Here is a 22,515-nt window from a genome sequence, read left to right on the forward strand (position 1 = left end):
TGATTGTAAAATGAGGGATTTAATTGACTATCGAAGCATTTTTTTTTCAGGTTTGGAGTGATCTACATTATGACTTTGTTTTTAGTCATAATTATATTACTCCTTTTTAGTTTTTTATCTAATGAAGTGGATTGATCTAAATTATGACACAATTTTGTTCATAATTAGATTACTTTCATATAGTTTTTTTTTTCAGGATTAGAGTGATAGATCACTCTGTTATGATTTTTTTTTGTCATAACTAGATTACTCCTTTTTGTTTTAATAGTTGTACTTTTTTGTTTCAGTAAAATGATATTATTATATTTTCTATTGTCGATGTGGAAGTGCAACTTATAACTTATGTTTATTTATATAATATTTTTTATAATTATTTATTGATTTGATTATTGAGTGCAGACTAGTGAGCAGTTCACTGTGAGTGCTATTAATACAGGGTGGAAACGATAAGTGATCTCATTCGATTATTTCTAAACTGATCTTGAAAGTGCTTCACGAGCTCTTTCAAACGATATCAGTAATAGGTTACAGAATTAACTGGATCTATCCGAAAAGTCAACGTGTCCCAAAATTCAAGGATAAGCCGGCGCCGCAGGATGGACGTGAAAGTAAAAATCGTTCAAAATTTTAAGGAAATAAAATATTTTGATTAATTTTTGTGTAAAAACTGCAAGGATTCTGGGGGTTTTAAGAGTTGGGGTGAACAGCAGCACTACTTAAGTTGCCGATATAAACAGAAAACCAGGAATAATTGAAAAATTGTGGTCATGGTATTGTAAAATATCATAAGGGGTGTCAATTTTCGTTGAATTTCATAATTTATTGTGTAAGTTAAAAAATAATTGAGATATATTTTTTTCCTTATTTTTCCTAAAGTAATCATGACTATGTCCATCCTGTGGCGTCGGCTTATCCTTGAATTTTGGGACACGTTGTATACATAGTTGGTCAGGGAATTTTGAGAAAATTGTCAGGGAAAGTCAGGGAAAAGTCAGGGAATTTTTTCGAACATTTGCAGTGGACACCCTGATAACGATAATCTACCAACTTTTTCATTATATCGACAAAAATAATTAGCGGGCCGCAATTTATAATGAGTTTAGAACCTCTGATATTTTTTTTTTTATCATCTCTCGGCGAACAGACTTTAGCTGAAGATAAGCAGATTTCGCTATTTCCATACTTTCTTTCCGCTCAGTTTCAGCGGAAATGGATCCAGCGATGTTTCGGCCCGACGATCTTATAAAATTAGCAGGAAGACGCGATAGAGGCCGCTACCAACCGGTCATTATGGAAATCATTGGGGGAGGCTTATGTTCAGCAGTGGAAATCTTGATTCGTAGACAGCAGTAGATTGACAGCTAACAGCTACGCATAGCTCACATCTTCTATCGTCTCCACTACGCTTTGGTTGAAATAACCTGCCAGTTTCGTCGCACATTTCTCGTCTCGTCTCGTCTCCTCTTTGGTGGAAACCGGGCGTAACACGATGCTACTACCTTTATATCTGTCTGACATTTCAATCTGCTTACACCAATCCATGATGCCAATTTCATAATGTTGCATCGTCAGCCGTGTATACGACACGTGTCATTTAGGGTGTCTTCAAATTAGAGGCGTGAGGAAGCTACTACTTTTAGAAATTGTATGAAAACTAGTAATGGCGTTACTGCAACGCTTCCTCACGCCTCCAATTTGAAGGCGCTCTCACTGTTCCTTCTGTAGTACACATACAAATAAATACGTTTATTTTTATTTTGTATAGATTAGAGAACAATAGTGTCTAGACAAACCTCAAGAGGATTTAAGACACTATTTAAATCAAAGATATAATTGATAAACAATGTTATCTTCTATATAAATAAAAATGAATTGCTGTTCGTTAGTCTGATTAAAACCCGAGAACGGCTGGGCCGATTGAGCTGATTTTGGTTTTGAAATGTTTGTTGTAGTCCAGGGTAGGTCTAAATGGTCAAAATTTGCTGATTTACTGCCTTTAAGGCGGAACAGAGTTCGCCGGGTCAGCTAGTAATAAATAAATAAATAAAATATGACGCAGGAGGACTGACCGTTTCCTACCTGTTACCGATCAAGTGTATATCTCTCCTTCCAGGTCATAACCCGCGACCAGCAGATCGAGTCCATGGGCCTGGTGGCGCGGCGGCTGGAGGAGAAGGAGCGGCTGCTGCAGGCCACGCTCTCCGCCGTCGAGAAGGAACTGTTACTGCGGCAGCAGGCCATGGAGATGCACAAGCGGAAGGCCATCGAGTCGGCGCAGTCCGCCGCCGACCTCAAGCTGCATCTAGGTCAGTCTTTCCCAAAGTGGGCGATAACGCCCCCTTGTAGAATAGAATAGAATAGAAAACTTTTTATTTGCAAGAAAGGTATACAAGCAGGTAAGACATAGATTAAAAACAGAGAGAAATAAACAAGTGGACAATTAACTGCTTGTGCCCCTCTGACAAAAAGGCACCCGGCTCAGCGTACATCAAGACCGCCAGGGCTTGTCTTGAAACTGATTTTCAGCGGGGGCCCTCTGTTGTCACGGCGTACCCCTGCTGACGGAGATGCAAGAGGAGAAAGGAGTCCACAAGTCCGGCAGCAGGGGGCCTTGTGGGCGCTGCAGGCTTAAAGGGAGGCGATAAGAGACCCAGAAAAAAAATCGGGACGTTGTGTAGAGGCTTGGGAGGCGTCATTTACTAGGAGGTCTCTTAAACACCGACTGAGCACAATGGGGGCGCTAAAAAGAGTTTATTCTCAAAGTGGGCAGCAGACAAAATAAGTTTGGGAACCGCTGATCTAGGTAAACAGGAGCTGCTGCTGCCCACAGGCCATGGAGACGACAAGCGCGAGGCCATCGAGTCGGCGCAGTCCGCCGCCGACCTTAAGCTGCATCTAGGTCAGTCTTATTATTTTTTTTTTATGTGACAGGAGGCAAACGAGCAGACGGATCACCTGATGGTAAGTGATTACCGTCGCCCATAGACACCCGCAGACCCAGGGGCGTTACAGGTGCGTTGCCGGCCTTTAAGGTAAAGATACGCTCTCCTCTTGAAAGCTTGCAGGTCGTATCCGTCCGGAAACACCGCAGACGACAGTCCATTCCACAGTTTGTTTGTACGGGGCAGGAAGTTTCTAGAGAAACGTACTGTTGTGGACTGCCAACCATCTAAGTGATGGGGGTGGAAGTGCTGTCGGGTAGATCGGTGGCGAAAAGTGGTGGCAGGAATAAGTCCGGATAATTCTTCGGAGCACTCCTTTCCAGTCTTTCCCAAAGTGGGCGATATCGCCCCCTTGTGGGCGCTGCAGGCTTAAAGGGCGGTAAGAGACCCAGAAAAAAATCGGGACGTTGTGTAGGCTTGGGAGGCGTCATTTACTAGGAGGTCTCTTAGACACCGACTGAGCACTTTACTACAAATGGGGGCGCTAAAAAGAATTTATTCTCAAAGTGGGAAGTAGACAAAATAAGTTTGGGAACCGCTGATCTAAATAAACAGGAGCTGCTGCTGCCCACAGGCCATGGAAATGCACAAGCGCAAGGCCATCGAGTCGGCGCAGTCTTTTTATTTTTTTATGACAGGAGGCAAACGAGCAGACGGATCACCTGATGGTAAGTGATTACCGTCGCCCATAGACACCCGCAGACCCAGGGGCGTTACAGGTGCGTTGCCGGCCTTTAAGGTAAAGATACGCTCTCCTCTTGAAAGCTTGCAGGTCGTATCCGTCCGGAAACACCGCAGACGACAGTCCATTCCACAGTTTGGTTGTACGGGGCAGGAAGTTTCTAGAGAAACGTACTGTTGTGGACTGCCAACCATCTAAGTGATGGGGGTGGAAGTGCTGTCGGGTAGATCGGTGGCGAAAAGTGGCGGAGGAATAAGTCCGGATAATTCTTCGGAGCACTCCTTCTAGGTAAACAGGAGCTGCTGCTGCCCACAGGCCATGGAGACGACAAGCGCGAGGCCATCGAGTCGGCGCAGTCCGCCGCCGACTGTAGGAAAGACCCCCATGTCTCGCTGGACTATGAACCCACTCCCAACATATACATTTTGCTTAGCTGGAAGGTTTTGTTCCCCAGTCGATGAAGCACATGATGTCGTGCCCTGCGTGCCCAAACAACTGCACGTAGGAGGATTTAATGAATGCTGCTGACAACGCCACTCTTGTAGCGAAGTTTTGGACACTGTAAGTTTGTTGTCGACACGATAAGAAGAAGCTGGAACTGTCGCGAAAATAGCGCGCGTGACTTAAAACGTGAAAGTTCGACGGAACCGTAACTAAGTCGCTTTTTGTTATTTAAGTAACCTCAGAACCGAGTAAGTTTAACCAATAGAGAATCAAACCCAAACGGTCTTCTTTTATGCTTCCATGATTTCTTATTATCGATGATATTGTTACAGAAAAATACCACGCGCAGATGAAGGAGGCGCAACAGGTCGTCGCTGAGAAGACGAGCGCGCTCGAAGCTGAAGCGTACAAAACAAAAAGACTACACGTGAGTTCAATTTTCCTATACAATCAATACTCAATACTTTATTGCTTTACCACATTAGCATTTAGGTCTTAACTTAACTTACCTTCCTTGCTTCTAGATCATTCGATCATTTGTTCGTTCGTTTATTTATTTCCACCTAATGCCGTCTACTGCTGGAAAAAGGCTTCCTCCGCGGATTTCTTCAACGACCAATCTTGTGCTGACCCCATCCAGGCGCTACACGTGACTATCATCGGTGCACTCATCATTTCAGCCACAGGATGTCAACTGCTGAACATAGGCCTCCCCCAATGTTTTCCATGTTGATCGATTGGTAGCGGCCTGCGTCCAGCGTTTCCCTGCTACCTTTATGATATCGTCGGTCCACCTTGTGGGTGGACGTCTCACGCTGCGTTTTCCGGTACGCGGCCTTCACTCCAGAACCTTGCTGCCCCATCGGCCGTCAGTTCTGCGTATTATGTGCCAGGGCACATAGTACGCAGAACTGACGGCCGATGGATGGGCAGGCCCATCGGTGCACTATTCGATTAATATCAAGAAATCGGTGATAATTTTTAAAACTCCTTGCACTCACTCAGATTAGTGGCGGTTTCTTGCCTAAAAAACAATGATTAATGATTCGTTTTATAACAGGAGGAGCTGGCGATCCTGCGGCGCAAGGCGGAGCGCATGAAGAAAATGGAGCAGGCCGGCAGCAGCATGGACGAGGTGCTGCTCGAGGAGATCCGCGAGTACAAGGAGACGCTCACCTGCCCCTCGTGCAAGGTCAGTGCTTCCTTGCGTTTTATGCCCGCCTGGTCTGGTAGTTTAGTTACCAGGCAAACGCCAAATCATTATCTAAGATCATGTTTTTCTCAGTTTGCGTCTAGAAAGCGCTACGTAAAATATCCGATGATATACAGTCGTGGTCAACTAATTAGGGACGTTATATGACTAAAACACAAGACCGTCTCTCCAGTCCGAAAAAAAAATCTTCACGAGGCATTGTAGCTTGTGCCTATTAATAACAAGTAATTTGGCTAGTATTCTAAATATTTAAAGGCCAGAAAAGAAACTAGCTAGTTGCGATCAATATTTTAAAAATAAATAAATAATTGCCACCTACACATTTATTGACCTAGGGATGGACAACTAATTAGGGACACGTAACACTTTCACTGTAAATGTAAATAAATTGGAAATTATTTAAGTGTTTATTACATAAAAAGTTTTCATTAATAAATATAGAATACAAAACAAAATCATCAAACGTATTTTTATAACCAACATGGTTGGTTTTGTTGGTTATAACCATTTGACATCGGCGCGGCATGGATGCAATCAAATCATTACAGGTTTCTAAAGAAATATTATTCCAAAGTCGTTATCGTGTTGAAATGTTCATGAGACTGGTAAGACTTCTTCAGCATACGATAGCATCGTTTTCTCCAATATTTATTGGTATTGGAATTGCTCAGGTTTAACTTCAGTTCTTTTTATAGGTTACACTCTATGTCCAGAAAAACAGCCTCAGATTTTTATATTGCCGCCTGTATGTTTCACCTGCTTCTTCGTTTACTTTGGTATCATTTCGGACTTTACAGGTCGTCGCACGTATTGTCTGTCGTCGGATGGAATAAGATTTATCTTGATCTCATCAGAAAACAGCACATTTATCCATTGAGCAAAAGCCTAATGTCCATACTTTCTTGCAAACGCCAATCTTGCTTCTTTGTGTTCCATCTTCAGTAGTGGAACTTTTCGAGGAACTCTTCCTACAAGCTTTGCCTCCACCAGTCGCCTTCTGACGGTCCTCGCAGACACTCCAGCAGTCGGTTCTGGTCCAAAAATCTCGCTCTTGATTAGAACGAAACCCTTAAAGGGGTCTCTCTTTGCGAGAGTGACCATGCTGCGATCATCTTGTGGGGTTGTTTTTATTGGCCTCTTTCTTCTAGGCATACTTTCTGTGGCTTCATGATTTTGAAATAAGCCACTGCATCGTAGATTCATGTTTTTGGAACATTTCAGATCATCTGCAATTTACCGGTATGGCCATCCACACTGATAAAGATTGATTACAACTTAGCGCATTGTTGCTTTTCTTTCAGCCCATTACCTTTAATAATTTGATGAGTTTTTAACTCGCAAGTTAAGAATATCGCTTTTCAAATTGACGCCGAAATTACAAATGAACAGAATAAAAGTTATTACTTTTTATTTTTTTTAATTTAGAAGGAAAAACTTAAGCGTCCCTAATTATACCTTGATTTTTTAGAATCCAGCAGAGATGTAAACAAACACTTTCATACACAATTACACCATAATCACTTACGTGTTCATAATATCATACTCATTATTTAACAAGCCCATGAAACCAACTTTCTTTTCACGTTTATACAAGTTTGAAATCAATCTTTGAAACAAATTATTTTAGCAAAATACGTGACGATGAAAATTTGTGAGACTTGTCAAATTGACTTGACGTTTAAAATCATGTGTTATCTCCATATTGTCTATGACTTGTCTCTGACACATCAGTGCTGTAACCTGTGAGTCATAGACAATAATCTGTAAATTTAATCGATATTATCAATGAGGGTTTTCGCGATTGAAAAATCCGCCAGATGGCAATACGTAGACGCCAGGTCAAAATGCTGCGTGATTGGTGGATTTTGACATATCTGTCAATGTCATGTCAAAAATAACCAATCATACAGCATTTAGACCTCGCGTCTACGTATTGCCATCTGGCGGATTTTTCAATCGCGAAAACCCTCATTGATAGCATCTTAAATTACTTCCCTAGCGGAATAGAGCAACAACGAACTGAGCGAGCGAGATGTCACTAGTAGAAACACTGTCAAACAGAACTTTTTGCAACTATTTGAAGTTTAATAACTTTACGGATATCATTGATTGTTTTACTGTCCAGTGTGTTTTTTGATTACATCTGTGCATACAGTTTGTTTCCTGTTCTCGAAAATTTCATAATTAGTTCACATTCAATGTTGCGACTTTGTTGCATATTTTTAGTATTTTGACGATCACCCGGTGATGATACGCAAGTACTACAATAATTTCACTTCGCGATTAACGAGAGGTTTTGTCGCGTCACTAGTTCACAGACTAAAAATATTTTTATGTCAGTTGGCCATGTTTGATGACATTTCTGCTGATTTCTAAAAAATTAGACTGTAGGTGGCCAGACCGTCCGTACCATAATTACCGATTCATGTGATTTGATTAAGATTTTTTATTAAGTTAGTAAGTTTTTTTTGTTGTTATTGTATTCTGTTAAATAGAGTCCTTGATAGTCAATATGTTTACAAAGTAACAGTCAGTAATATCGAATAAAGCTCACAATAATAGGATATGAACACTTAGTATTGCTTAGTATTCTATCTGTCCCTAATTAGTTGACCACGACTGTATGTCTGTTAACATAATATGTAAAGTCCGGTCACCGAGCAGATAAAATTTCGTCCAATGAACTCAAGCTACCCATCCTTATCGCTCGCACGTAATTATATTGCTGTCACGACTGTGCGACGGGCGGCCGCAGTGTGTGTGTGAACGCGACAGCAATATATTTTTAAGGACTTTAGACATGCCTTCGAGCGCTTATCCTCGAGCCGAGACCTGTCCTACGACCACTTACAACATTGCTAATGTTAATGCTGAGATGAAGTGGTGGAAGAAATTCAGTCACGTAGAGTATGTATACACTCGACGAGACAGGTGGTTAACTCTGTTACTCACACTGTTCAACCATTCAAGCAGGTCCCACCACACTGCATCATAAAAGTTATTTATTTTATGTATTCATATGTAAGTAGGTATGTAAATTTTTGCGCCGCCTTAGCTTCTGTTTACATTTGTGCAAAAAGTTTAAATAAATAAAAGTGACATGACTGGACTTGACATTGGCATTGAAGTAGATTTGCGGCATGCAACTAAGTGTTCATCGTTCGTTCCTCAGGTGAAACGCAAGGACGCAGTCCTGACGAAGTGTTTCCACGTGTTCTGCTGGGACTGCCTCCGCACGCGCTACGAGACCCGCCAGCGCAAGTGCCCCAAGTGCAACGCGGCCTTCGGCGCCAACGACTACCATCGCCTGTACCTCTCCACCTAAGCGCCCGGTCTACGGGGCCATACGGGGCCTGGACCCCGGAACACGGACAAATCATCACAAAGGGCGAAACGACCGGTAATGTAACACGCTTCATTGAATCGATACGTTTATATTCTCTTACAGGGCCCGAACCCCGTAATAGTACTGTTACGGGGTTCGAGCTGTCTTTAGACACCATCACAACGCCAGGGTGATAACGTAACGCACGTATCATACGCTACCTTGGTAACAATATAATGTAACTGCTCGCGCACCGATTTATTAGCTAGAAGATTTATGTAAACATGACATGGTTGTACACACGGTTTGTGTGAGATGTGTTAAATAAGTAACAATATTACATTTGAATGTCGTATATGTGTCGCACGATGTCTGTATATTACGCAACCTTCTAACCATATTTAATATTCTCTTTAATTGAAATACATCCCAAGTTTTTTAATGAAAAATGAAACCCGTATTAAGATTAACAATGTCAAGCGTCGTAAAGTATGCTAACCGTGTTATATTCCTGTGCGTTTTAATGTCCTGAAAAACGATAGATGGGGGTATTATTTGCGCCATGACTGGCGAAAGAGCCTCAGTATCTCCAAAAACGTCTTTGAAAAACACTTCCCATCGTTTGAATTGACTGCTCGTTTGAGCCACCCTTTTTATATCAAAGTTTACGAGTATGCACTTCTTATAAAAATATCACATATTTTACAATGTAAGATTTTGATAAAGATAACCAGCTAATGGTGTAAAGTTGACTCTCGTGGTTTAACAGAAAGTGCGAAAGCGAAAGATACAGGAGATCCAGAATTTTCTTTCTTTTCATTATGGTCTCACGCGGTATAAATATTAAGGGCGAGTACTACATTTAGAATTATGGAGAAAACACACATTGTATATTATTATTTTTTACTTCAAATAGTTGACAAAATAAAACGCCTAAAGGCTTCAAGTCTTACTACATTTGTGTGCAATGAAAAAAATATGTTATTAAAATTAGGTATTAACGATTTAGTGAATAATAAAAGCGATTTACGTGCGCCTGTATTAGCCAATGAGTTCACGTTTCTGGGATAGTTTTGAAGACCCAGACACATTCTTCAGTTCGTAAGGTCACTCCTGAGGTGACGCGTGGTGTAAGAGGGTGAAAGCTCCAATTGGCTACGTGACACGTGACCTGTTCTTAACAGAGAGGGATAGCACTTAAGGTAGCGTTTCGAACTAAGCGTCACAGACGCAGCGTCTACCTTTAACTAAGTTAGTTTCTGCGACAGTGGAGTGGTGACGGAGGGATGTCATGTGATGTATCAGAGTTGTCTATTGTCACTGTAATCACATCTGAAGTTTAACGGTTTTTAAACAAAAACACTCCTCCCGTAACGAAACTACGCAGGAACCTACTCAGTTGTTTGCATGTAGTGATAAAACACTTTAGAACCTTTGGTGAATTTATTGTGTTGCATGATCGAGTAAATGTCGCTTTCTTGGCGACCACACTTATTCAATAACGCACTCTCGATTTGATCACGTTTTAATTTATTGAATGTGAATGTCAAACAACTTAAAATGTACCATTGATATACAAGGTGTCCTAAAATTAGCACGTCACACTGACACCTATGTCTATTAAAAGGCTATTTAAAAAAATACCTAACTAATATAGGTCATATTTCAAAACTTATCGAACTTTTCTCTGGACATTAATAACTAAAATTGGTAATATCTCAAAACTAATCAAACTTTTCTATGGATATTAATAACTATATTGTTCATTTCTTAAACCTTATGTAACTTTTCTATGGACTTATTAGGTTTGTTCGATGCTTCTTAGGCCCAGATACCTCCAGTGTCAGTGTTTCGTGCTAATTTTGTATTTAATGTTATGTGTACGACTACTAACATAAATCCTTAACATAGTATAGACTCGGTGAAGTCTGGTAAGTTGTAATAATTTATGTGACAAATCAGTCATAAATATCCCCAAAAACTTTGCTGCAGGTTCGATAAAATAAATAAAATGAACAATGAACCTGAGTGCAAGTAAACTCTTCTTTGTTGACATGTAATATTATCTCGTAATATTTCTTAGCTAGTTAAGTAGGTAAATAATTATCTCTAATCTCATGTTATTTGAACGCCAATTGATTTGATTATTATCAAGTGATCAAGAATGTAAAAACACTATTTATGTATTTAGCACATGACACAAACTTGTGTTATTCCAAGATGTGGAATATGCACTGAAATTATTATTAATTAAATTACTTACATTAATTAATGTAATCTTTATTTGAAGTAAATTTTTTCAAAAATATCGCTGTCCCTTTTCGTATATCTGTGTCATCGTTATTGTCCTCTAAGCTTTCGTTCTTACAAGGTGTCATAGTGACAATGAGAAAATACACTGCATAATCCGTTCGTAAGTTAATTGTAGCATTGAACAAAAGTATGCGATGTAAATGTGCAATGATGTGATTTTAATTTAACAAGTTCTGTAAAAATATAAAACAACAATATGGGACAGCGAAATTATGCGTTTCATAAACTGTACATTTAAATTATGCAAGTTGGTTTGGGAACTCTGTTCTCTATTGACGAAAAATGGTTTGACAACTTAGAAGTTTTTCTTGATTTTTTTTGTGTAAATAATAAAGTAAAATATCATTGAGTCTGAATTTTCTATTTTTTGTGCATATTTGTTGGAAAATGACGACTGGCTATGTATGAAAGCGATAGTATCTTGAGAAATCCGGATAAAATTGACAACTCAATAGCTTCTAAAGACGAAGCTATTTAAACCTTTTAAATTAAAATTATGTCTCCGTTGCTGGCTAGTGGATAAGCCTAGTGATTGCAGCGGTGTGTAACTTTGAATTTACTACATGTATAAATGTAATGGTAAATAACTGATACGGTTGATAAGTTAATCCGGGTTAAGACGATGTTTTATTCATTCCTTATTCATAATAGCTTTCCATGTATTTAAATATGAATTACATTGTTCACGCAATTGCATTAGACAATGCATTTCGCTAATCTTGTATATCAGATATTATATTGATGTTGTATAATATTTAAGAGTATCATGAAATCGAACAAGTGGATATAGATTGTTTATTTAAGAATTATATTGTATAGGTATTAAATGAGACGAGCCTGTGTGTATGGACCACTATGGATTGCGCTACTTCGCTGTAATTATTTGTAGTTAGGAAAATAGAATAACTAACAGCCCACTGACTGATATATTTATATATTTTAGGTTAAACATTTTCATTGGGCGTGTGGCTCTTGTTTATTTGAGCGGAGGTTGGTTACTCGCTCTTTCCAGAAGCTGATTAAGAATTGACAAATTAATTCAGTTACAGAAAAAAAATAAACAACATTGTGACTTCTATCAGCCATATTGTAGTGGCGTGGCCTTGCAAGGCTTAATCAGCTTTTGGCAATGTAAGCGAGTCCTTTTGACTTTCAGTATGAGAACTAGTAAATATGAAATTATTTCAAAACACAATGTCTGATTCCGCAAATCTTTGCGATTTGACCATAAATATAAGCGATTTAATATTTAAATATTGTTGGTAAATAAGGTGTATCTAATCTTAATTTTCACCATGTACACACTTTTTATAATGAAACTGAACCGAATATTATTTTTGTTATTTAACAGTAAATTCAATCTTCTCCCGATGACTCCAAGTTGAAGTTAGATTACATAGAATTATTGTAATTCATCATACATTTACTATAGTTTCCCTGATTGGAGTCTTAACTTCATATTAATTACAATATTGATGTTGTAAGTAGATTAAATAGATGGATGTTCAATTAATGTTTTATTGTTCAATGTCAAAATTTAAAGCTTAGGTCAAGATTATAAAAATCCTAAGGTGCAAGACGAAAGTCTCGCACATCAAAATGTAATATTATTTTAATGAAGTATGTCAAATAAATGTCTCAAACAAGATTCTGGGTGTATTATTGCGCTAACTTGGATATCTTATGGTAGAAGATAGGTTAAGGTGTCGACTAAAGAAAAGACATAGATGATTCACAATATATTTATTTACACATTCATATTATATACAACACACGATTTTGCGATTTATTAACAAATGGATCTTCTTGAATATCAACTGACTTGGGCAATACATAATGATTTTCTCGATTTCTTACGAGAATATAAGTAGCATTAGTAAGCAATAACCGATGTTATGGTTGATTAAAGCACTTCTATCGGTTTGTACTACTATTATAAAAAGCGTTTAAACATTTCAGCTTACGTTTACAAATGTATTTCGTTATCTTTTGTGTACATCTCAAACAATCCAAAATCCATTCAATTTAACAAACTTCAACACGACCAATAACAACATTCAACATAAATACAATATCAGTCTCGTTTTGTTACAATTTTTAATCATGTAACCTTTTTAATTCGTGTTTCTAATCATTATACAAGTGATTGGATTTTTAATAATTTCAGTGACCAAATAACCTTAATTGATATTTATTAGAAAAGGCAAGGATCTCTTTTAATTCTGTTCTTTTACTTTAATAAAAATATAATTTATTGATTTTCATCTTGAGGCAGACGAGCTACAGGAAATAGGTAGGTATAGTGATTTTAACAAAATATCGAATGATATTGACTAGATGATAATACACTTGATTAGAAGTTTCACACAATAGTAGTTTAATAAATTTAAATTTGAAATAGTTTATACTTGGTTGAAGGATAAGAAAAAGTATTACACCGAAAACCAGCGATAAAATTATCTACTAGACGTCCTATGCGCTAATGGCACTTAAAATACTTTAGATTTATAGATACATATTAGATTTTTATACAACCCATATTCTCTAATAAATTTTGACCTTCCAAGATTCCTAGTGATATGAATAAGACATTTTAAATGCGTTTAGGAATGAAAAAATAAGTCTATATTACAAAGCAAATTCCTAAATAATAGTTAATTTTAATAAAATATATTTAGTTGTTTTTATTTATTATTCTCTCTGACAAATTGAATTCATTGTTTTTAAATCTTTCATAGGACCATCAAACGCAATAGGGAAAGGACAAATTTAATAATTTATTGTTTTGTACTTTCCACGCATGCTGAGATCAATCAATAATTATTTATTTTACCATCCGATGCGCGCCTACAATATACATAACATCCTTATCAACTACTACCTACATTGTGACTTTAATGCAATATTACACAGTTTAAACAATATTAACAATCGAACTATCTTTTGTTGACGTTGCGCTACAGTAATAGAAATGCACATTTTCGGCACATCAGATGATACTTCTCATTTATCTCATCATTTTGCGCATGAAGCTATTTCTAAATTCATTTACTTCTAATATACATAAATTCTATTGGCAAGCTGTCATGGAGGTTCCAGGACGGAGATTAAAGGCTTAATAATTTGACGGGCTTTAGTAACTAGTTTTTTTAAATTACGATTTCATTAAGATTTGTCATGTTCTATGCTTTGAATTGAATTCGCTAGTATTTTTCTTTTAATTAATAATGTAATATAGACAGTAAAAGAGGAAAGAACTTTATATTGGTAGTACAGTCACGGAATGAAAAGGTTCGTCAGTTTTCAAATTGATTCCTTCAACGAATCGCGAGCACATATTACCTTTTGAAACTATGTTACAGAATAATCTCGAGTTAGAGAAAATAATCTTTAACTGTTCGTCAATAAAGTTCAAAATTATTCAGATCAAAGTTGTTTGACGATTTAACTTTTTTTTTTTTTGGTCAAGAAGATTATTAAGATTGATAAACTAAAACCTTCTTGTTGGTTCAACCTGCCATTATCTATTGAAAAAAAAATCTACATTTTTGTAACAATATTGCACTGATGGGATAGAAAAATAAACAAGCAAAACCTCATTCGTTAGCAAACGTCATATTTATTTAAATGTTAGCAGCATTGTTTCTTGCACGGTTATGTTGGCAGATTTGACTCTTACAGTACCTAGTGCAAGCGAAAACCGACACTAAGGTGACGAACCTTTTCATTCCGCGACTGTACATACAACTTGCATGGTGATCAAGCGTGAAATTCTATGTACTTATAAGTAATTCATTGAAAAGCATAATATGCCAGATAAAGACTTTTCAAAAAGTATAATTTAAATATAATAAAAAACTTTTATTTAGTAAAAACAGAATGCATTATGCAAGTTGCGAGAAGCAAATGATGTCATATCTAATATTATTAATAAATTCATTATTTTTACACTTATTTAAATGGAATTAGTAAATAGGTGTCACTATTTTTCAGAACATTGTAATTATCAAATTTTTAGACTATATTTGAACAACGATTGCAATTTTCAATGAGTTTTTTGGCCTCGTAAGTTGTCCACTAAGTAGCAATCTCTATGACACTGGGTAGTTTCATTTCTTAAAGTCGTTAAGCGGTAGACGAAAGTGGGGGCACTGGGGGTGTGGTCTTACGCTAGCGACGGGTAGGGTTAGTTGTGGGTGTCATAACAGTCGCGTCTGACATATAAATCCTCTTCATTATAGTCAAAAGACTGGCGCAATTTCTGTACTATTAACCTTCTACGTCACCATAGGTTATGTAAGTATGAAGATGAGTGATAGTTTATAGTTAGTTCGTGGTTCCCTGTGACACGATCGCGTAGACCTTCCTTTAACGTATTCTATGAACCTGTTAGTTCCTGTGGAGATGGAATCAAGACCACATCAATCGCATTGACTTCCACATCAACAGTCTATGAAAGTATGAAGCTAGGCTAGTCCATGGTCTATGACGCTGATACTGATATTAACTGTGATTCCCTGACCCTTGTGACGCGCTCGAGTAGACCTTCCACGTCAATATGAAGCTAGTTTAGTTGTTAGTCTCTGTCTAGATGGAATCAATAGACCACATCAATTGCATAGACCAAGGCTGGCCACGAAGTGGGGGCGCCAAAGCATTTGAATTTGCCCGCCAGCGAGTTAAACGGCCTTATGAATTTGTATTGTTTTGCTTTTGCTTTGATTTTCAAAAAGCTGTAGCCTGGCGTAGCCACAGTCTAAGAAAATTTGCTCATTTGGAAAATCTATTCGGCCAGCCTTGGCATAGACCTTCCACTCCAGTCTATTACTACGAGTTCGCGCTAAGTTGGCCGGTCCGTGGAATGCGCGTCCCCTCCTCCAACCACGATTAAACGCAATTTGTTAGTGATTAAACGCAATTAAGTGTTTTATTTTACGCAAATATAAAATTTTTATCAATATTAATAAATAAAAAATATTTTCAATATAGTTTGCTAAAGTTATAGATGCATTCCTTCGAGTGACGTCATATCGCCAGCGGCAAACTTATCGCGAACGGGTAGTAATTATTGCAGGGTTTCCCAATTTTTTTGAAACGTGGGATGATATTTTTTACGGAACCCTTGCGGCCTTTCCACGGAATCCCAGGGTTCGGCAGACCACCTTTCGGGAACCGCTGAACTATTGTGTCCGCTATGCGGTGGAGGGAAGCTGCGGCGGCGGCGGACCCGGCTGCGGACGCGCGGGCGGCGCGGGCGCGACTACGGCGAAGGCAAGTAGCTCCAGGTCGCGCTGCAGCCGGCGCAGGCGCGGCCACGAGCGGATGGCGCGAGGTCGCGCGTGCAGCGCTTGCAACGCGGCGTCGAGAGCCTCGTACCGAACCCGACGCTCGCTCTCGCTGCATGACGCTAGTTCCTGCACGCAATATTGAAGCTTCAGAAAATTTTATACAGAACTAAAGTCGTCGCTGAGCACGTAGAATTTTGTCCAATAACCCCAAGCTGCCCATCCTTATCGCTCGCGCGTAATGAGGGCTATCGTTTTAGCGCCACTGTAGAGTAAGGTCCTGTCACTTGCTAGTAGCGAAGACAGTGGCACCAACTGGTGAGCGCGAAAGTGGTAGGAGGACTATCGCATTTGCACTCATCAAGATGGCGCCACTGTAGAGTAAGGTCCTGTCAATCGCCAGGGGTGCCAACTGTTAAGTATAAAAACGATAGCCCTCATTACGCGCGAGCGATAAGGATAGGTAGCTTGGGGTCATTGGACAAAATTCTACGTGCTCGGAGACCAGACTATAACCGTTGCAATTTGGGGAAGTGTTTTTTAAGTTCTTGAAATTGGTACAGTAAGCGTCAAATAGTTCGTGACACCCAAAAGGTCAAAAGTTTACAACACAACCTTATTCCAATTGTAACAAAGACGTGTGCGAAGTTTTTGACTACTTTGGGTGTCACGACCTATTTGACGACAGTCGGCAAATAAAGAAAAACCATAAAGAGATATTGTATTTAAATACTAGAATCACAATCAGCTCGCAGGATTTGTTACATACAGTAAAGTGAAGCATAAAATTAGGGACCCTTAAGTAAATTGAGAACAACTCAACATAAAAATAAATAGATTTTTGACAAAAACAATTCTACATACGAGTTTTAATACTGGCATTAAAAAGTCATAATTTACATCTGTATATTTTAATACTAAACAAATAAAGGCTTTTCAGCTTACCTCTTCAATAAATTCTAATTCTTCCTCCTCACCGGATTGAGCCACTTGCTTTTTGAGCGCCTATAAAGATAACAATTTGTTTGTAAAACAATCCACAAATAACCAAAGAAGCGATAACAATATAAGCCAGCAAAAAGTTTATAATATTTCACCTATAAATGTACATAGTGTATGTTTAAAGTATTGATAAAACTGTGCCAATTCGTTCGTATGTACAGGTTCGTCAGTGTTTTAACATTTGTGCCAAACGTCGCGAGTCAATGCAACCAGCATTGAAACGGAACCGCTGTGTTCTCTCTGATGTAACTGGGTTAATATTAAGCAATTAGTTATATAAAAGCGTTAGTAAATACGGTTAAATAGTTAATTAGGGGTAACGAAAATGTAAATAAGTAAAATGGCATGGTATCATATATTTATCAATTTAAAATGCTTTTATATTTTCAATATAATTTATAACAGTAATCGGCCTGACTACAAAATGTTATATCATAAATAATGGTACCTACATCTTTTCTGTTTTTGATATGGAAAACGATATGTAATACTGGTCACATTATCAGTGTCGGTAATATTATTAATTTTGGTGTAGAATAAACATTATGCAGTTTTCGTAACGCATAAAACTTGGCTTGGCCATAATTAAAAAGTTATTCTACGTAATGTACTAACGATTGACGTTTGGTACTAAATATAAGAGTCATTAAATGCGCATTGCGCAGAGAGAACACAGCCTGGTGCGCCTAGAAGCGTGCGAGCAATAAGAAGGAGTAACCTGCGCGCCTCACTCTTGACTCGAGATCGCCAAGCAGGGCCTGAATTGTGTAAATACCTGTTTCACATTAAATCAGTTAACGGCACTAACAAAACTGACGCTAAATGTCAATTTTGTAATAATTTATTTTATTGTAATTAAATAAACAACAGAAAAATACTTATAAAATACACAGATATAAAAATACAATGCTGTAAATTAATGTCAATAATATAAATAATATCATGGTTATTATTACAATTATGTTATGCAATATTAGCAGTCCTGATCCGACACTCATAGTGCGCTTTAGTGTGTGTTTTTGGAAGTTGTAACGGCTCGTTGGGTTATAACGTAGCTTAAGGTCTTGCGATGCGTTGCGGCCTACTTAGCAGTTTGACAAGCTGCGCAAGGCCAGTTTCGTTGATACTCTAATAATCTATAAAAAAAAATAGTAACAATTTTTTATTTTTATTTCTGGCAACACTGCAACTATTAGAATCGGATCTTAATACAGATTAAATAAGTCACGCAGTTTTATAGTGTGGCTCAGTTAGACTTATGGTAAGCAAATATAGCATTAGGGTGACTCACTTCGATCGACTGTCGGTACTGCTCCATGAGGTTCTTGCTGGCATCGAGTTCCGCCAGTTTCTTGACCACCACGTCTGCTACGTTCTTTTCTGTCAGGTCTAGTTTGTCTCTGGAAGTTAGCGGGAGGGGATGTTAGCATCGATACATTAGACATACTCTAGAAAGTACTACTGAGGGACATTGTTCAAGCTTTTCAGTATCTGACAGTGGTCTCAGTTGATTAAAAAATGGGTTATCTGGCTATGAGGCCTAATCCCAGTATATCTAAAAACCATAAATAGAGTAGCGAGCTTGGCGCTTGCGGCGTCGTCACTGGTAGCAGCGGCGGCGGCGGCGAGTTGCAAAGCCCGTAGCAAGTCAGACAGGCGGTAGTCGAGTGTGAGCACGCGCTCGAGCAGTGAGCCGCGCTGTATGACGTCACGAGGAGTAAGGGGACTCACTTGAGCGCGGCGGCGAGCTTGGCGCTTGCGGCGTCGTCACTGGTAGCAGCGGCGGCGGCGGCGAATTGCAAAGCCCGTAGCAGGTCAGACAGGCGGTTGTCGAGCGTGAGCACGCGCTCGAGCAGCGAGCCGCGCTGTATGACGTCACGAGGAGTAAGGGGACTCACTTGAGCGCGGCAGCGAGCTTGGCGCTTGCAGCGTCGTCACCGGCGGCGAGCTATAACGCGCGCAGAAGGTTGGAGAGGCGGTTGTGTGACGTCATGACACTCACTTGAGCGCGGCGGCGAGCTTGGCGCTTGCGGCGTCGTCACTGGTAGCAGCGGCGGCTGCAAGCTGCAAGGCCCGCAGCAAGTCGGACAGACGGTTGTCGAGCGTGAGCACGCGCTCGAGCAGCGAGGCGCGCTGTATGACGTCACGAGGAGTAAGGGGACTCACTTGAGCGCGGCGTCGAGCTTGGCGCTTGCAGCGTCGTCAGCGGCGGCCAGCTATAACGTGCGCAGGAAGTTGGAGAGGCAATTGTGTGACGTCACGCGCAGCGGCAGCGGTGGCGAGCTGTATACACTCACTTGAGCGTGGCGGCGAGTTTGGCGCTTGCGGCGTCACTGGTAGAGGTCGGAGAGACGTTGTCGAGTGTGCGAGCCACGCTGTATGACGTCACGGCGAGTGTCGGATACTCACTTGAGCGCAGCGGCGAGCTTGGCGCTTGCAGCGTCATCACTAGTCGCAGCGGCGGCGGCGGCGAGTTGCAAAGCCCGTAGCAGGTCAGACAGGCGGTTGTCAAGCGTGAGCACGCGCTCGAGCAGCGAGGCGCGCTGTATGACGTCACGAGGAGTAAGGGGACTCACTTGAGCGCGGCGTCGAGCTTGGCGCTTACAGCGTCGTCAGCGGCGGCGAGTTATAACGCGCGCAAGAGGTTGGAGGGGCAGTTGTGTGACGTCACGCGCAGCGTCGTCACTGGTCGCAGCGGCGGCAGCGGCAAGCTGTATGACGCCACGGCTAGTAAGGGGAACTCACTTGAGCGCGGAGGCGAGTTTGGAGCTTGCGGCGTCACTGGTAGAGGTCGGAGAGACGTTGTCGAGTGTGCGAGCCACGCTGTATGACGTCACGGCGAAGTGTCGGATACTCACTTGAGCGCGGCGGCGAGCTTGGCGCTTGCGGCGTCGTCACTGGTAGCAGCGGCGACGGCGGCGAGTTGCAAAGCCCGTAGCAAGTCAGACAGGCGGTAGTCGAGTGTGAGCACGCGCTCGAGCAGCGAGCCACGCTGTATGACGTCACGAGGAGTAAGGGGACTCACTTGAGCGCGGCAGCGAGCTTGGCGGTTGCAGCGTCGTCACCGGCGGCGAGCTATAACGCGCGCAGAAGGTTGGAGAGGCGGTTGTGTGACGTCATGACACTCACTTGAGCGCGGCGGCGAGCTTGGCAGAGGCGGCGTCGTCACTGGTAGCAGCGGCGGCGGCGGCGAGTTGCAAAGCCCGCAGCAAGTCGGACAGACGGTTGTCGAGTGTGAGCACGCGCTCGAGTAGTGAGCCGCGCTCCAGGTCCTCGGCCTCGGAGCGGTGCCGCTGCGCGATGGCCGCTGATAGATTGCGCAGGGAATCGCGCTCAGATGCTGACGCTGATTCTGGGTCTAAGGCACAACAGGATGTTATTAGATTCGAACAGTAGGAACTTCTTCTTTTTTTTTAGCAGAATGTAACAGTAAGATGACAATATTGGAGGCGCCAAAAGCCTAATGGTGTCGGTTGAACTCGGTTGTCAGCCCAATTCCGGACTTGGGAGGATCAGTCAAAAAAATCAAAATCAAAATTATTTATTCAGTTTAGACCACAAGTGGCACTTATGAACGTCAAATATAAAAAAGAAAAGGTAGCCCTTATGGGGCACTTTACATGTCTCCTTATCTTTTGGGCCCTACCAGCGCTTCGAGACAAACATATGGCAGTACAGTACAGTAACAGTAGTTAAAATATCGTCACCGCTGGACTATTATGGTGAAATTAACTATCGTAACAGAAGCACGTTAGCTTAGCAAGTGGAGAGGTAGTATTGCGAGTTACGAACTCCTTCATCTCGAGCATTTTTTAAAAGATTATTAGTAATTTGTTTTTAATTTGTTTTTTGCACAAATTACTCCTAGCCCCTCGTGGTAAGCTAAATATGCTTGTGTTACGAGTGGGCTCACCACAATAGCCGAGCAGGATTCGAACCCGCGTTACTTGGATCTCGAATCGGCCAGTCCGTCCCCTTCACCGTTCGGCTATCGTGGCTTCTAAATGAGGGTTTTCGCGTATGAAAAATCCGCCAGATGGCAATACGTAGACGCGAGGTCCAAATGCTGCATGATTGGTTATTTTTGACATGACATTGACAGATATGTCAAAATCCACCAATCACGCAGCAGTCAGACCCCACATCCACGTCCCGCCATCTAGCGGATCTTTCATACGCGAAAACCCTCATTGGCCTGTAATGTGACGTCACAGAGTCGAGCACTACTCCCATCTTTACACGTGCTCGATGAATGAACATGGCTCACCTTTGTCGGCGTCGATGTCGACGGACTCGCGCTCGGGCGACAGCTCGTCGCCGCTCCACGCCGGGCCCTCGGCACCTTCCGCGCCCGACCACCACTCCTCCGCGCATTCTGGCACAAAACAAATAATGATTAATATCTAGAGCAGGATTTCCCAATTTTTTTTTGCCAAGGAATCCTAATTGATTATACTTTTCCTAGCGGAACCCCCGTACTACTCCGCCCGCACGCCCTAACCCTCCCTTGTGCGTAAACAGGTCGGTGCGCGCGAACAACGTCGGTCACGAAACGTGGGATAATATTTTTTACGGAACCCTTGCGGCCTTTCCACGGAACCCCAGGGTTCCGCGGACCACCTTTCGGGAACCGCTGATCTAGAGGGCATCATCATCATCATTATCAGGTCATTTAGTCTCCACTGCAGCAGAACGACCCTCTCTAATTTACCAGAGGCCAATGGAAGATTTGGCCTACCCTCCCCACGCTCTGGCCAGACGGGTTGGGGAGGCAGTATGACTATAAACCAGGGTGGATAAAAATCACGATTTTTTTATTTTAATCAAAAAAATCAGATTTTTTTAAAAAAATCACGATTTTTTTGATTAATTTGATTTTTTTGATTTTTATTAGGTTCTGCGATCATTTCTTTAGTTTTTCTTACGGAATACATTTTTATTTACGTAGAATTGATGTATGGAGCAGGCAACACCGCCAAAAAAAATTTATTATGTGGTTATCTGAAAAATCGCAAATGTGATTGTATGGAAAAATTAAATTTTTCAGATTCTCCATACAAAACGACAATTTCATACATTAACACCTAATATTAACATTGTTTTCGAACATTACAGTTGATTAATATTAACTCCCAGCCTTTCATTAATTCCATTTTCGGTCATTGATTTAAATCAATGATTTTTATTTAAAAAATCATGTAATAAAAATCGTGATTTAAATCATGATTTAAATCAACTTGATTTAAATCATGCAACCCTGCTATAAACATGTATCTAAAGGGCTTCTGAGTAAAACGGGTAAGGCTCGT

General features: G+C 40.6%; 2 protein-coding genes across 12 annotated transcripts in view; one reads left to right on the forward strand and one right to left on the reverse strand.

The window, feature by feature from the left end:
• Positions 1–12,567, forward strand: part of Bre1 (E3 ubiquitin-protein ligase Bre1) — a 34,808-nt gene extending 22,241 nt beyond the window's left edge. For 2 of the 6 annotated variants that reach the window (XM_028307630.1, XM_028307625.1), the window contains 4 exons: positions 2,114–2,306; positions 4,401–4,495; positions 5,129–5,260; positions 8,454–12,567. In XM_028307630.1, coding sequence (XP_028163431.1) covers positions 2,114–2,306; positions 4,401–4,495; positions 5,129–5,260; positions 8,454–8,606 — 573 coding nt within the window. In that variant the 3' untranslated portion in view covers positions 8,607–12,567. The remainder of the gene's footprint in view (positions 1–2,113; positions 2,307–4,400; positions 4,496–5,128; positions 5,261–8,453) is intronic. The other 4 variants (XM_028307628.1, XM_028307626.1, XM_028307624.1 and 1 more) reach the window with 2 other exon arrangements.
• A 3,443-nt stretch (positions 12,568–16,010) lies between these two features.
• The window catches only part of corn (microtubule-binding protein cornetto), a 52,828-nt gene continuing 46,323 nt past the window's right edge, over positions 16,011–22,515 (reverse strand). For 2 of the 6 annotated variants that reach the window (XM_028307635.1, XM_028307638.1), the window contains exons 8-13: positions 21,474–21,581; positions 20,458–20,564; positions 18,938–19,059; positions 18,498–18,606; positions 17,150–17,209; positions 16,022–16,333 (exon numbers count right to left, since the gene is read on the reverse strand). In XM_028307635.1, coding sequence (XP_028163436.1) covers positions 16,112–16,333; positions 17,150–17,209; positions 18,498–18,606; positions 18,938–19,059; positions 20,458–20,564; positions 21,474–21,581 — 728 coding nt within the window. In that variant the 3' untranslated portion in view covers positions 16,022–16,111. Of the gene's footprint in view, positions 16,334–17,149; positions 17,210–18,192; positions 18,343–18,497; positions 18,607–18,937; positions 19,060–20,335; positions 20,565–21,473; positions 21,582–22,515 lie in introns of those variants that run through there. The other 4 variants (XM_028307637.1, XM_028307636.1, XM_028307639.1 and 1 more) reach the window with 4 other exon arrangements.

The sequence above is a fragment of the Ostrinia furnacalis genome, unplaced genomic scaffold (assembly GCF_004193835.3).
Source record: "Ostrinia furnacalis isolate ACB-3 unplaced genomic scaffold, ASM419383v2 OfSCF2306, whole genome shotgun sequence".
NCBI lineage: Eukaryota > Metazoa > Arthropoda > Insecta > Lepidoptera > Crambidae > Ostrinia > Ostrinia furnacalis.